Raw genomic sequence first — 14,769 nt, forward strand, 5'->3', positions numbered from 1 at the left:
GTATGCGGTGCACTATGAATACAACAGATCCGGCAAGATGCATTTTGCGTTTTTTTGCTGAGCGGCAAAAAAAAACGCTGATGTGAATCCAGCCTAACTTGTAACTTCAACTAATGATTCTGAACAATAAATACATGGATTTCTTCCACAAAGGTATCATTGTCATCTGTATTGCAGCACCTTTATTGCCATTTCTTTACTTCAGATTACAAATTTGTGCTTGTAAAGGTACCGTCACACTAAGCAACGCTTCAGCGATCCCACCAGCAACCTGACCTGGCAGGGATCGCTGGAGCGTCGCTACACGGGTTGCTGGTGAGCTGTCACACAGGCAGATCTCACCAGCAACAAGTGACCAGCCCCCAGCCAGCAGCGACGCGTGGAAGCGATGCTGCGCTTGGTAACTAAGGTAAATATCGGGTAACCAACCCGATATTTACCTTGGTTACCAGTGCACACCGCTTAGCGCTGGCTCCCTGCACTCCTAGCCAGAGTACACATTGGGTTAATTACCCGATCTGTAGTCCAGCTACGTGTGCAGAGAGCAGGGAGCCGGCACTGACAGTGAGAGCGGCGGACGCTGGTAACGAAGGTAAATATCGGGTAACCAAGGAAAGGGCTTCTTGGTTACCCGATGTTTACCGTGTGCTTCACAGCGGGAGAGCAACAACTAAAAAATGGTCTAGGACATTCAGCAACAACCAGCGACCTCACAGCAGGGGCCAGGTTGTTAATGGGTGTCACACACAGTGACATCACTAGCAACATCGCTGTTGCGTCACAAAAGTCATGCCTCAGCAGTGATGTTGCTAGTGATGTTGCTTAGTGAGACGTGGCCTTAAGTCATCTTCAAGGTGTGTATATCAGAGACCAAGATGCAGCGCAACTTTTTTTTCCAGCAAATGTGACAAATTCTTTAACATCCAACACAGATGTGAACACAGTCCAAAGTGAATCACTGTAGACGACAATATGTGAGCATATCCAAAAATTTATTTGCAAAAGCTTTGAGTCAGTAGTGTTGGCATCATATAAAATATACTATCAAACTGTTTTATAAAATTAGAAAGGCGCCTCAATGTTAATAAATGTGACAACAGTTCTATCTGGAAAACAACAATAATATAAAGAATTAAACAATACAGTGACATCATTTAAGATAATACAGATTTTGTCATGGAGCTACAACTAAGAAATGTATACTTAAGGTTTACAGAGAACCAGTTACCATTTAGCAGTGAAACATGGACCGATCATGACCCCAATACTTAAACTGACTGCGACTGCGCTGCCCCGTCTACCTTGAGTCCTGCTGACACAGCGAGGTGAGATACTGGAGTTAGAGACCATCCTAATTAGGTACACCTTGATGCTGTGGGATAGCTTTTATGCTGTTTTGATCTAAGAAACCATCTTGATTAGGTACACCTTGATGCGGTGGGATAATAGCTTTTATTCTGTTTTGATCAAAATCATGTCAACTAAGTCCCCTATGTTACTTATATGTACTACTACAATTTATTTACTCACTGCAGAGTATTTGTTCATTTGCTTTTATCCTACTTTTTGTGAATAGCCTGTTTAGACAAGCTAACTGCACCTATGTGCGTATAGTGTGATCGTTACTACGATTGTTCTGTACACGTTGAATATCACAGGACGATGTGCTGCCGAGAATTATTATCTTTAGGCAATCTTAAAAATCATTCCATCCTGGGAAAAGAGCATTTTGATGGTTTGTTGGGTGACTGTCAACTTGTTTAGACCAGAATTGCTTGTTACTCAATAATCCTCGAGTGTAAATTTACCCTTACTATAAAGCGGGCTTTGCACACTACGTCATTGCACTGCGATGTCGGTGGGGTCAAATTGAAAGTGACGCACATCCGGCATCGCATGCGACATTGTAGTGTGTAAAGCCTAGATGATACGATTAACGAGCGCAAAAGCGTCATAACTGTATCATCGGTGTAGCGTCGGCGTAATCCATAATTACACTGACGCGACGGTCCGATGTTGTTCCTCGCTACTGCGGCAGCACACATCGCTGTGTGTGAAGTCGCAGGAGCGAGGAACATCTCCTACCGGCATCACCGCGGCTTCCGTAGGATATGCGGAAGGAAGGAGGTGGGCGGGATGTTTACAAACCGCTCATCTCCGCCCCTCCGCTCCTATTGGCCGCCTGCCGTGTGACGTCACTGTGACGCCGCACGACCCGCCCCCTTAATAAGGAGGCGGGTCACCGGCCAGAGCGACGTCGCAGGGCGGGTGAGTCCATGTGAAGCTGCCGTAGCGATAATGTTCGCTATGGCAGCTATCACAATGATATCGCAGCTGCGACGGGGGCAGGGACTATCGCGCTCGGCATCGCAGCATCGGCTTGTGATGTCGCAGCATGCAAAGTACCCCTTATTCTGAACTCAGAAAATGAAAGCCATGAATAACGAATTACGTTCCTCTTAAGATATTCTTTTTTCTCTGCTTTGTCTGATATTACATCTTAATTTCTTCATGTTATTGGACTGTGAACAGCTACTAAATCCTTCATCACAATTAAAAAAAAAAAATCTGTCTGGTAATGGTCTGAGGGAACATCTAAAATCTGATTTCCCCGTGGCCGGTCTGCTGGCTGCACTGAATGCTCCTGGCTAAGCAGAAATACTAATGACAATATATTAGGAAATTGAACAAGCAGATTTCTAATATTTCAACTGAGATTCCTTTAACTTGGACACACACTTTAACCACATCAAGCATGGGATGATTTTGCAATCTATTCCCCATATGCAGCAATTGCTAGGTCAGACAGTCTACACTAAAGCTGGGTTCACACTAAGCGACAGCGACAACGACGTCGCTGTTACGTCACCATTTTCTGTGACGTAACAGCGACCTTGTAAGTCGCTGTTATGATCTCTGCTTAGCTGTCAAACACAGCAGCCGAAGCAGCGATCATAACGTCGCTGTGCTACATGTGCAGAGAGCAGGGAGCCGTGCTTAGCGCTGGCTCCTTGCTCTCCTAGGTACAGTACACATCAGGTTAATTAACCCGATGTGTACTGCAGCTACATGTCACAGTGCAGAGAGCAGGGAGCCGCGCACACTGCTTAGCGCTGGCTCCTTGCTCTCCTTGCTACAGTATACATCGGGTTAATTACCCGATGTGTACTGCAGCCACATGTGCACAGGGCAGGAGCTGGCACTGGCAGCAAGGGCGGAGGCTGGTAACGAAGGTAAATATCGGGTAACCAGGGAAAGGCCTTCCCTTGGTTACCCGATGTTTACGCTGGTTACAGCTTACCGCAGCTGCCAGACGCCGGCTCCTGCTCCCTGCTCGCTTCATTTCGTCGCTCTCTCGCTGTCACACACAGCGATGTGTGTGTCACAGCGGGAGAGTGACGACCAAAAAATGAAGCTGGACATTCAGCAACGACCGGCGACCTCACAGCAGGGGCCAGGTCGTTGCTGGATGTCACACACAGCGATAGCGACGGGACGTCGCTGCAACGTCACAGAAAATGGTGACGTAGCAGCGACGTCGTTGTCGCTGTGTGTGACACCAGCTTTAACCCATTAGGCCATTTAATTCCAGTCATTATTTAGCAACTAACATAAGATAACTTAAACTCAAATAGTTTCTTTTTAACAGAAGATTATTACACAAAGAAATGCCAGTCAAAATCGCCTCTTACATGTTCAAATGTTATCTTTAAAGGGAATCTGTCACCAGGCTTTTGCTCCCCCATCTGAGAGCAGCATAATGTAGAGACAGAGACCCTGAATCCAGCGATGTTTGCTGTCATTTTGATAAAATCAGTGTTTTCTCTGCTGCAGATCTAACAGTAATACAACGCTCATGAATATGCTGGACTACCTGCAGCATGCCAAGATAATCTACTGCTGATTAAACAGCGATTTTATCAACACTACACTAAGCAGCTGAGTAAGTGACACATCACTGGAATCAGGATCTCTGCCCCTATGTTATGCTGCCCTCAGATTAGTAGGCAAAAACCTGATGACAGATTCCCTTTAAAGACAACCTGTCACCACATCAAAAGTGGACACTTATTCCCACTGCTCCCATGAGTATTCATTTTTTCCTCTTTAAATCTGCTATACTGTTCCAAAACTGTGGGACTTTTAATTTAGTCCTAATTTTTCTGGTCTTTACCAAAGGGGCTTTGATCATGAGGTAATAATGCAGAGGAGCATAAAGACACAGCATCAGAGAATCCTGTAAGCTACCCCCACTTGGTAGAGTCTATAAAAAGTAGCATTAAACAAAAAAGGCCATAGCTATGGAACATTATGGCAGATTAAATCAAACAAACAACCAAAAAACAGTATACTCAGGGGAGCAATGGGAATAAAACAAAAGCTGGCCACTTTAGACTTGGTGAAAATCCTCTTTAAATGTACCTTATAAAAGCTTGTGCCGTTGCATTGTTATAGTATGATTTTTACATTGTAGCAGCTTATTGTTCATATGCCCATGCATATTTTTCTCATACAAAGTGTTTGCTATATCTGTTTTAGATTTGTATTATCTTGATTACATATGAATAATAGTTTAAATAAAATATGACTTGATTATTATGGCTGCAGTCTAATGAAACATAGCTCCCAAGACATGTGTCTCAACTGACAGAAGAGCCTTTGAGACTCCGGCGATGGACTGTTACAGGAGAAGAAACAAATCTTATCAGCTGACTGAAAACAGAGCACTGAGATAAAAAACCCTGTGTGCTCAGTTAGCCAAGGAAAAGATTTTTCTCCTGATGTTACAGCCCTTCTTCTTGGCTCACAGAGACGCTTACAACACAGTTCCTCTGTCAGTTGAGACACATGTCTTGGGAGCTGGCTGTGTTTCTTCAGACTGCAGCCCATCCTGACATGCGACTTAAGCGGGCTTTACACGCTACAATATCGTTAATGATCTATCGTCGGGGTCACGTCGTTTGTGATGCACATCCAGCATCATTAGCGATATCGCAGCGTGTAACAAGAGCGATCTTAAACGATCGCAAAAGAGGGCAAAATCATTTGCCGTGGAGAGGTCGTCCTGAAACAAAAAATCGTTTCAGGATGTTAGCGATGTTGTTCTTCGTTCCTGCAGCACCACACATCGCTGTGTGTGACACCGCAGGAGCGAGGAACATCTCCTTACCTGCCTCCACCGCCAATGCGTAAGGAAGGAGGTGGGCGGGATGTTTACGTCCCGCTCATCTCCGCCCCTCTGCTTCTATTGGCCACCTGCCGTGTGACGTCTCTATGACGCCGCATGACCCACCCCCTTAGGAAGGAGGCGGTTCGCCGGCCAGAGCGACTTCGCAGGGCAGGTAAGTGCGTGTGACGGGGGAAAGCAAGGTTGTGCGACACGGGCAGCGATATGCCCGTGTCGCACAACCGACGAGGGCGGGTACGATCGCTTGCGATCTCGCTAGCGAGATCGCAGCGTGTAAAGCCCACTTTAAATGAGCTATTGGAATAGTTTGACAGAGACCATTTTATTACATTGTTGGAGAAACCCTTCAGTGTCAATAATTGAAAATCAAGTCAGACCAAAAAGAGGCTGTCCAGAGAAAACAAGGTATCGTTAAAGTGATAACTTGCTGATCAGTGGGTGTACGACCACTTGAACCTGCACTTAATCCTGAGAATGGGCACTTTTATCCCTGTTAGAAAGGAGGGGCAGTGCACAGGCTCGACCACCACTCCATACATTCCCTATGGGGTTGCAAAGTACTGTTCTCAGCGTTTTTCCAGGTCTGAGTTAATGAATGGAGCGGCGTGTGGGCATGCACATTGTCTCTCCATTCTAATGGAGATTAAAGTGCCCTGTCAGGGATACAAGTAAAATATATCTTTGTACCGTGTTAGCCAAAATCTCTACTGTCTTATCTCTACTGTCAGGGATAAAAATGACCTTTTTTGCCACTTGGCCCTGGTCACTTTGGTGAGTGTGATCAGATAGGTGATGATAACTTATTTTAACTGGACAACCTCTTTAACCCCTTACCACAATCACAAACACAATTTCATAGAAATACTGATCCTATTTAAGGCACAGAGACAATCTTTAAAATATCTTATGACAACATTAGTATAATAAACATTGACATTGTTGAGAATCGGCTGATGTAACAGTAGTTATTGCAGATTCCAGGGACTTGGATGCTTGATTCACCCTTTCCACAGTGGGTATGTCAGGTTGATTAGCTTCTTGTCACTATGTAATGAAGAGATCCGTGTCATGTCAGCCTGGTGCAAATGAAAGTCAAACACCTGTGGACATAAAGTAGCAGAGATTAGCAATGTCCCACACGAACTCTATGTGATTGGATGTCATAATTGGAAAGCTAAAAAATCTATGAAATACATTTTTTATGACACCCCGTCCCTGTTATTACTATTACATGTGCAAGCGTCTGATGCAGAATTCAATGTAGAAGCACAACCCAATACCATTTTTTTCCTTCTATATTAAGACCTGCAGCGTTTGAACGGATCAGAAACTGTTGTTTGAAAGCACAACCAGCGCTTGTTTTTGTCACAGCAGTGACACATTGAGATAACCTGTGAGATCTCACAGTTTGACTGCAGACGCAGCCATGGAAGGTTATGGGATTCAGCTCAGCACGCCAGGTTCCCACAGCCCAGAAGTTCAGGCCTAACTTTTGCTAGAAAGCTTTGCCTGTACAACATCAGAGAAGCCCTGACTTTGGCCAGATTGCTGGATCCTGATAACTCCAGTGCAGGGCTGACAAGCTCTACCACAAAGACCTTGTTAGTGCAGGGCTCCTTTCCTCGGAGACTGACCACCGCTAAGAGACTGCAGAAGTGGCCATTAACCTCAGCACTGAGCAGCAAACTATAAAATTAATATCCATCCGTTCTTGAGAATTGAGAAGATTTTTAATAAGAGGTGAATTGATTTTATAATCACTTTCTAATTTTATCTATTTATGAATATAAGAAAACCCCTTTATAAATGTAATAGCAGTTAGTAAACCATATACAGAAATACGGTATATACTAGGAGCGAACGTACTGCACATGCAAACATCAACTGAACAAACCATACACATAAATATATACATACTGTATACATAAATATACATCAGCATCCAGCAATGAATGAGCACATAAATATACAGTATATCCACGTGAAGAAGTTGCATACATGCGTATATACCAGAATCCAGCAATTAATAAACCATACACATAAATATATATCAGCAGTGAAGAAATCCCTATACATAAGTACCGTATGGTCCCAGCATCTAACAGTGATGCTGGTACAGGCCTACAGCAGTATATATATATATATATATATATATATATATATACACACAATATATATATATATATATTTATATATATATATACAGTTAGGTCCAGAAATATTTGGACAGTGACACAATTTTCGCGAGTTGGGCTCTGCATGCCACCACATTGGATTTGAAATGAAACCTCTACAACAGAATTCAAGTGCACATTGTAACGTTTAATTTGAAGGTTTCAACAAAAATATCTGATAGAAATTGTAGGAATTGTACACATTTCTTTACAAACACTCCACATTTTAGGAGGTCAAAAGTAATTGGACAAATAAACCAAACCCAAACAAAATATTTTTATTTTCAATATTTTGTTGCGAATCCTTTGGAGGCAATCACTGCCTTAAGTCTGGAACCCATGGACATCACCAAACGCTGGGTTTCCTTCTTCTTAATGCTTTGCCAGGCCTTTAAAGCCGCAGCCTTCAGGTCTTGCTTGTTTGTGGGTCTTTCCGTCTTAAGTCTGGATTTGAGCAAGTGAAATGCATGCTCAATTGGGTTAAGATCTGGTGATTGACTTGGCCATTGCAGAATGTTCCACTTTTTTGCACTCATGAACTCCTGAGTAGCTTTGGCTGTATGCTTGGGGTCATTGTCCATCTGTACTATGAAGCGCCGTCCGATCAACTTTGCGGCATTTGGCTGAATCTGGGCTGAAAGTATATCCCGGTACACTTCAGAATTCATCCGGCTACTCTTGTCTGCTGTTATGTCATCAATAAACACAAGTGACCCAGTGCCATTGAAAGCCATGCATGCCCATGCCATCACGTTGCCTCCACCATGTTTTACAGAGGATGTGGTGTGCCTTGGATCATGTGCCGTTCCCTTTCTTCTCCAAACTTTTTTCTTCCCATCATTCTGGTACAGGTTGATCTTTGTCTCATCTGTCCATAGAATACTTTTCCAGAACTGAGCTGGCTTCATGAGGTGTTTTTCAGCAAATTTAACTCTGGCCTGTCTATTTTTGGAATTGATGAATGGTTTGCATCTAGATGTGAACCCTTTGTATTTACTTTCATGGAGTCTTCTCTTTACTGTTGACTTAGAGACAGATACACCTACTTCACTGAGAGTGTTCTGGACTTCAGTTGATGTTGTGAACGGGTTCTTCTTCACCAAAGAAAGTATGCGGCGATCATCCACCACTGTTGTCATCCGTGGACGCCCAGGCCTTTTTGAGTTCCCAAGCTCACCAGTCAATTCCTTTTTTCTCAGAACGTACCCGACTGTTGATTTTGCTACTCCAAGCATGTCTGCTATCTCTCTGATGGATTTTTTCTTTTTTTTCAGCCTCAGGATGTTCTGCTTCACCTCAATTGAGAGTTCCTTAGACCGCATGTTGTCTGGTCACAGCAACAGCTTCCAAATGCAAAACCACACACCTGTAATCAACCCCAGACCTTTTAACTACTTCATTGATTACAGGTTAACGAGGGAGACACCTTCAGAGTTAATTACAGCCCTTAGAGTCCCTTGTCCAATTACTTTTGGTCCCTTGAAAAAGAGGAGACTATGCATTACAGAGCTATGATTCCTAAACCCTTTCTCCGATTTGGATGTGAAAACTCTCATATTGCAGCTGGGAGTGTGCACTTTCAGGCCATATTATATATATAATTGTATTTCTGAACATGTTTTTGTAAACAGCTAAAATAACAAAACTTGTGTCACTGTCCAAATATTTCTGGACCTAACTGTATATATATATATATACAGTATATATATGTATATTTTTATATATATATATATATATATATATATAGTATATATATATATATATATATATATATATATATATATATATACACAGTATATATATATATATATATATATATATATATATATATACACACACACACATATATATTTCTAATAAGTAATGGATAAACAGTACACATAAGTATATACATCAGGAGCAAAAAGAAATATACATAAGAATGTAACTGTACCAGCAAACTGTACACACAAATATACATCAGCGGGCAGTACTGAAACCACATATGTAATCACAGTAAATGTAGTAATCATGCATCATTTTCACCCCAGATTACAATTATAAATCTTTATCTTTATTTTTTATATAGCGCTAACATATTCCGCAGCGCTTCACATACATGAGGAACACTGTCCCCATTGGGGCTCATAATCTAAATTCCCTATCAGTATGTCTTTGGAGTGTGGGAGGAAACCGGAGTACCCGGAGGAAACCCACGCAAACACGGGGAGAACATACAAACTCCTTGCAGATGGTATCCTTGGTGGGATTCAAACCCAGAACCCTAGCGCTGCAAGACTGCAGTGCTAACCACTGAGCCACCGTACTGCCCGTGCAGTAATCATCCATACCCTCACCTCGCTCTATTAAAACAGTGACAATAATTTGCAATAATCATCCATGTGTCATTCACCATCCTTACCGCTCCCCACTGTTTATTATCGCAGACAGAAACCATGATGACATGCAGTAATCATCCATCATATGCTCTTAGGGCTTTTAGATTGGTTAATAGTTGGGGAGTGATCGTTATTATTAAGACTAGTGATGAGTGAGCACTACCATGCTCGGGTGCTCTGTACTCGTAACTAGTGATAAGTGGGCACTACCATGCTCGGGTGCTCTGTACTCGTAACTAGTGATAAGTGGGCACTACCATGCTTGGGTGCTCTGTACTCGTAACTAGTGATGAGCAAGCACTACCATGCTCGGGTCCTTGGTACTTGTAACTAGTGATGAGAGAGCACTACCATGCTCGGGTGCTCGGTACTCATAACTAGTGATGAGCGAGCACTACCATGCTCGGGTGCTCTGTACTCGTAACTAGTGATAAGTGGGCACTACCATGCTTGGGTGCTCTGTACTCGTAACTCGTAACTAGTGATGAGTGAGCACTACCATGCTCAGGTGCTCAGTACTCGTAACTAGTGATGAGAGAGCACTACCATGCTCAGGTGCTCAGTACTCGTAACTAGTGATGAGAGAGCACTACCATGCTCAGGTGCTCAGTACTCGTAACTAGTGATGAGAGAGCACTACCATGCTGAGGTGCTCTGTACTTGTAACTAGTGATGAGTGAGCACTACCATGCTCAGGTGCTCAGTACTCGTAACGAGTGATGAGTGAGCACTACCATGCTCAGGTGCTCAGTACTCGTAACTAGTGATGAGAGAGCACTACCATGCTCAGGTGCTCAGTACTCGTAACTAGTGATGAATGAGCACTACCATGCTCAGGTGCTCAGTACTCGTAACTAGTGATGAGAGAGCACTACCATGCTGAGGTGCTCTGTACTTGTAACTAGTGATGAGTGAGCACTACCATGCTCAGGTGCTCAGTACTCGTAACGATCAGTTGGATGCTCGGATGTGTGCAACTCGTTTACCGAGCATAATGGAAGTCAACTGGGAACTCAAGCAATTTTGTGGAAGATTTTAGGGAAATCAGGAGAGCACAGAGCTTACTGCCTGCACTATACAGAAAGAAAGCTCAGCACAATCAAGCTAATTCCAGGAACACATCTCCCAAAACTCGCAACAAATATAGCAGGAGTACCCCCTTTTCCAAAGTTTTCGGTATTCTGTTGCGTAAGATGGTAAGTAGGAAAATGTGTCCTTCGGCCCCTAATTAGCTAAGAATTCTGGCCCTATATAACAATCAAGGGACAAGGCCAGAGGGCATGTGCCCCTCTGTCCCCTGACCTAGCCCACCTCAGACAACACACTGCTGCCTGCCGGCCAGAGCACAGTGACTCTGGTAGGGAGCAGCCGGGTCCTGAGAAACACAACAGACCGCCTCATGAGGTGGGATGCTCATGTTGCTTCTTGGCAGATGCATGTGCGCTTTATCTTAATGGACAGAAGTGCGTCATGAATCCTGAGCATTTCTAATCCAAGCAATTTTTAGCTGGGACTGCACATGATGTGATATACTGTTGTACTATAAGATATTTCAGGAATGTTCTGTTCAGTGCTGTGATTTCCCCTCCCACTGATGACCATGTAATGTTCACCACAGTATATCATTGCATCAAATACATTGCCTTATTTTCCAGTACAGCCACAAAGAAATTATATAAAGGCCACGAGAACAAGGTCTTACAGAAATGTGATGTTCTACAAGGTTATATACACACACTGTGTTATACTGTGGGGGAAGCAGTAAGCAGGCTTCAGTTTAAAATCCTATTCAGTCATAGATATTCATAGTATTCTGCAAAAGTATTAGGCAGATGTGGAATTCATGCTACAGAGTAAGAGTAGTTTAAATAATAGAAGTGTTAACAGTTTACATTTATCAATTTGCATAATGCAAAGTGAATATACAAAAAGATAAATCTAAATCATATAATATATATATATATATATATATATATATATAAATATTTGACGTGAGCACCCTTTACCTTCAAAACAGCATCCATTCTTCAAGACTCATTTTCACAAAATAAGAGATTTTTCAGAATTATAGTAAGGTATATTAGTAACCAATTATAGCAAACAAGTGATAATGATCATCAATTAATGATCAACAAGAACATCTCTGTAGGCAGCCAAATTCTGCATGAGGAACAGCCAAACTCTCCTACAATAGAGAGTTTGTGGAAGACAATTTTGTGTCACAGGCCATACAGCATTGCACGGGTAAGCACAGCAACAAGTCACAAGGTAGTTATACTGCTTCAGCTTAAGCTGGTGTCACACATAACGACGACGACAACGACGTCGCTGCTACGTCACCATTTTCTGTGACGTTGCAGCGACGTCCCGTCGCTGTCGCTGTGTGTGACATCCAGCAACGACCTGGCCCCTGCTGTGAGGTCGCCGGTCGTTGCTGAATGTCCAGCTTCATTTTTTGGTCGTCACTCTCCCGCTGTGACACACACATCGCTGTGTGTGACAGCGAGAGAGCGACGAAATGAAGCGATCAGGAGCCGGCACTGGCAGCTGCGGTAAGCTGTAACCAGCGTAAACATCGGGTAACCAAGGGAAGACCTTTCCCTGGTTACCCGATGTTTACGCTGGTTACCAGCCTCCGCTCTTGCTGCCAGTGTCGGCTCCTGCACTGTGACATGTAGCTGCAGCACACATCGGGTTAATTAACCCGATGTGTGCTGCAGGAGAGCAAGGAGCCAGCGCTAAGCGCGGCTCCCTGCTCTCTGCACTGTGACATGTAGCTGCAGCACACATCGGGTTAATTAACCCGATGTGTGCTGCAGGAGAGCAAGGAGCCAGCGCTAAGCGCGGCTCCCTGCTCTCTGAACTGTGACATGTAGCTGCAGCACACATCGGGTTAATTAACCCGATGTGTGCTGCAGGAGAGCAAGGAGCCAGCGCTAAGCGCGGCTCCCTGCTCTCTGAACATGTAGCACAGCGACCTTATGATCGCTGCTTCTGCTGTGTTTGACAGCTAAGCAGCGATCATAACAGCGACTTACAAGGTCGCTGTTACGTCACCGAAAATGGTGACGTAACAGCGACGTCGTTGTCGCTGTCGTTTAGTGTGACACCAGCTTAAGTCTCACCTAGGCAATTAATTCAGAGTAGACTGGGGATTCAAGATGTGCTGTTCAACCACTTGTGAAGACGCACCAATGAATGGGTATAGTTTAGAAGCGAAGACACAGTGCTTGGCCAAAGAAACAGCGCAGCAGATGAAAGGCACATCATGCTTCTCTTTGAAATTGAAATATGTACAACAGTGTGATGAGCTACAAACTGGAAGAAGCCAGTGGGATCCAGCTACTGTTCATAGAAGTTCAGTCAGAAATGGAATAGTGGCAGTCAAAAAACATACGTTTGACATGGAAGCAAGGACTAGTGACTCAGCTGTACACAAAAACATAGGAACTGGAGTGCAGAAATATGTCAGAAGATGCTCTCAAATGATGAATCAAAAATTTAAATATTTGGCTATAACAGAAGGCGGTTTGTTTGCCGTCTGTAAGGCTGGAGAGTGGAGCAATAATGAGTATCTGCAGGTAACAGTGAAGCACGGTGGAGGTTCTCTGCAAGTTTGAGGTAGCATTATTACCTCAATATACTCTTTATGCAAGCACATTTTTTGTATTTTTTACATCACATCCCTACTATGTTGGGTCAATTAAATTTTTCTCATACTGTGCGTATCCACTTGCAACATTATTATTTGATATACTAGTCATTTTGTCTTTGTATTTTAAAAGGCAAAGTGCAGTCATATCAAGTATTGGTTTATTTTAGTTTTCCCTTTTGTTCATTCGCTTTGCATTTTATTTATTGATTAAAAAAATGAACAACTAACACTTCTAATTTTGTAAGCATTTTTTGCAGTGACTTACACATCTGCATAAAACTTTTGCACAGTTATTGTATATAAATATTATTTTTTCATTGGACAGATACGCAATTCAATGACAATACTGGCTGACAACCGTTATAGGAGCTGTGATTCTTTTTTATTATTATTATTTATTAGTAGGTGTCACATTTGGAGGCAGGCATACTACAGCAGATACAGCAAAGAAAAGACTGAATAAATTTTATGCAGAATTGTCGCCAACAAGAGTTGTGAGTCACCCTGAACACAATCAATCCATTAGGAAATGTGCTAGAAGATAGTGTTCCTGGCTCATTCAATGGAAAGTAATCTCCAACAATATGAAAGGTTTCACACATTATAGTACAAAGTGTCTTAAGTGAAACAATTTACAGGGTTATCAGGAAAACAATAATCTATTCATCTGATGGTGTCCAGATAATAAACACCTTATCCAGGTGTCACTGAAACCAGAGTAGTTATTTCCACACTCTTATGTGTATACGTCTTTTGTTGAATTAGGGGTACTTCACACACAGCGAGATCGCTACTGAGATCGCTGCTGAGTCACGTTTTTTGTGACCTCATTAGCGATCTCGCTGTGTGTGACACTGAGCAGCGATCTGGCCCCTGCTGTGAGATCGCTGCTCGTTACACACAGTGCTGGTTCGTTTTTTTATTGTTGCTCTCCCGCTGATAAGCACACATCGCTGTGTGTGACAGCGAGAGAGCAACAATCCTGAATGTGAAGGGAGCAGGAGCCGGCGTCTGACAGCCTGCGGTAAGCTGTAACCAAGGTAAACATCGGGTAACCAAGGTGGTTACCCGATATTTACCTTCGTTACCAGCCTCCGCAGCTCTCACGGTGCCAGTGCCGGCTCCTGCTCCCTGCACACGCTAAGCTAAGCGGTGTGCGCTGGTAACTAAGGTAAACATCGGGTAACCATACCCGATGTTTACCTTAGTTACCAGTGTCCGCAGCTTCCAGACGCCGGCTCCGTGCAAGCGCAGCGTCGCTTGCACGTCGCTGCTGGCTGGGGGCTGGTCACTGGTGAGATCTGCCTGTTTGACAGCTCACCAGCGACCATGTAGCGACGCAGCAGCGATCCTGACCAGGTCAGATCGCTAGTC

The 14,769-nt window shown here is 43.4% G+C and overlaps 1 protein-coding gene across 2 annotated transcripts in view; it reads right to left on the reverse strand.

Moving 5' to 3' along the window:
• Nucleotides 1–983: 983 nt before the first annotated feature.
• The window catches only part of LOC142250124 (glyoxal reductase-like), a 244,615-nt gene continuing 230,829 nt past the window's right edge, over nucleotides 984–14,769 (reverse strand). Inside the window, exon 8 of one of the 2 annotated variants that reach the window (XM_075322213.1) lies at nucleotides 984–6,288. In XM_075322213.1, coding sequence (XP_075178328.1) covers nucleotides 6,187–6,288 — 102 coding nt within the window. In that variant the 3' untranslated portion in view covers nucleotides 984–6,186. The remainder of the gene's footprint in view (nucleotides 6,289–14,769) is intronic. The other variant, XM_075322214.1, reaches the window with a different exon arrangement.

The sequence above is a fragment of the Anomaloglossus baeobatrachus genome, chromosome 8 (assembly GCF_048569485.1).
Source record: "Anomaloglossus baeobatrachus isolate aAnoBae1 chromosome 8, aAnoBae1.hap1, whole genome shotgun sequence".
In the NCBI taxonomy this organism is placed as follows: Eukaryota; Metazoa; Chordata; class Amphibia; order Anura; family Aromobatidae; genus Anomaloglossus; species Anomaloglossus baeobatrachus.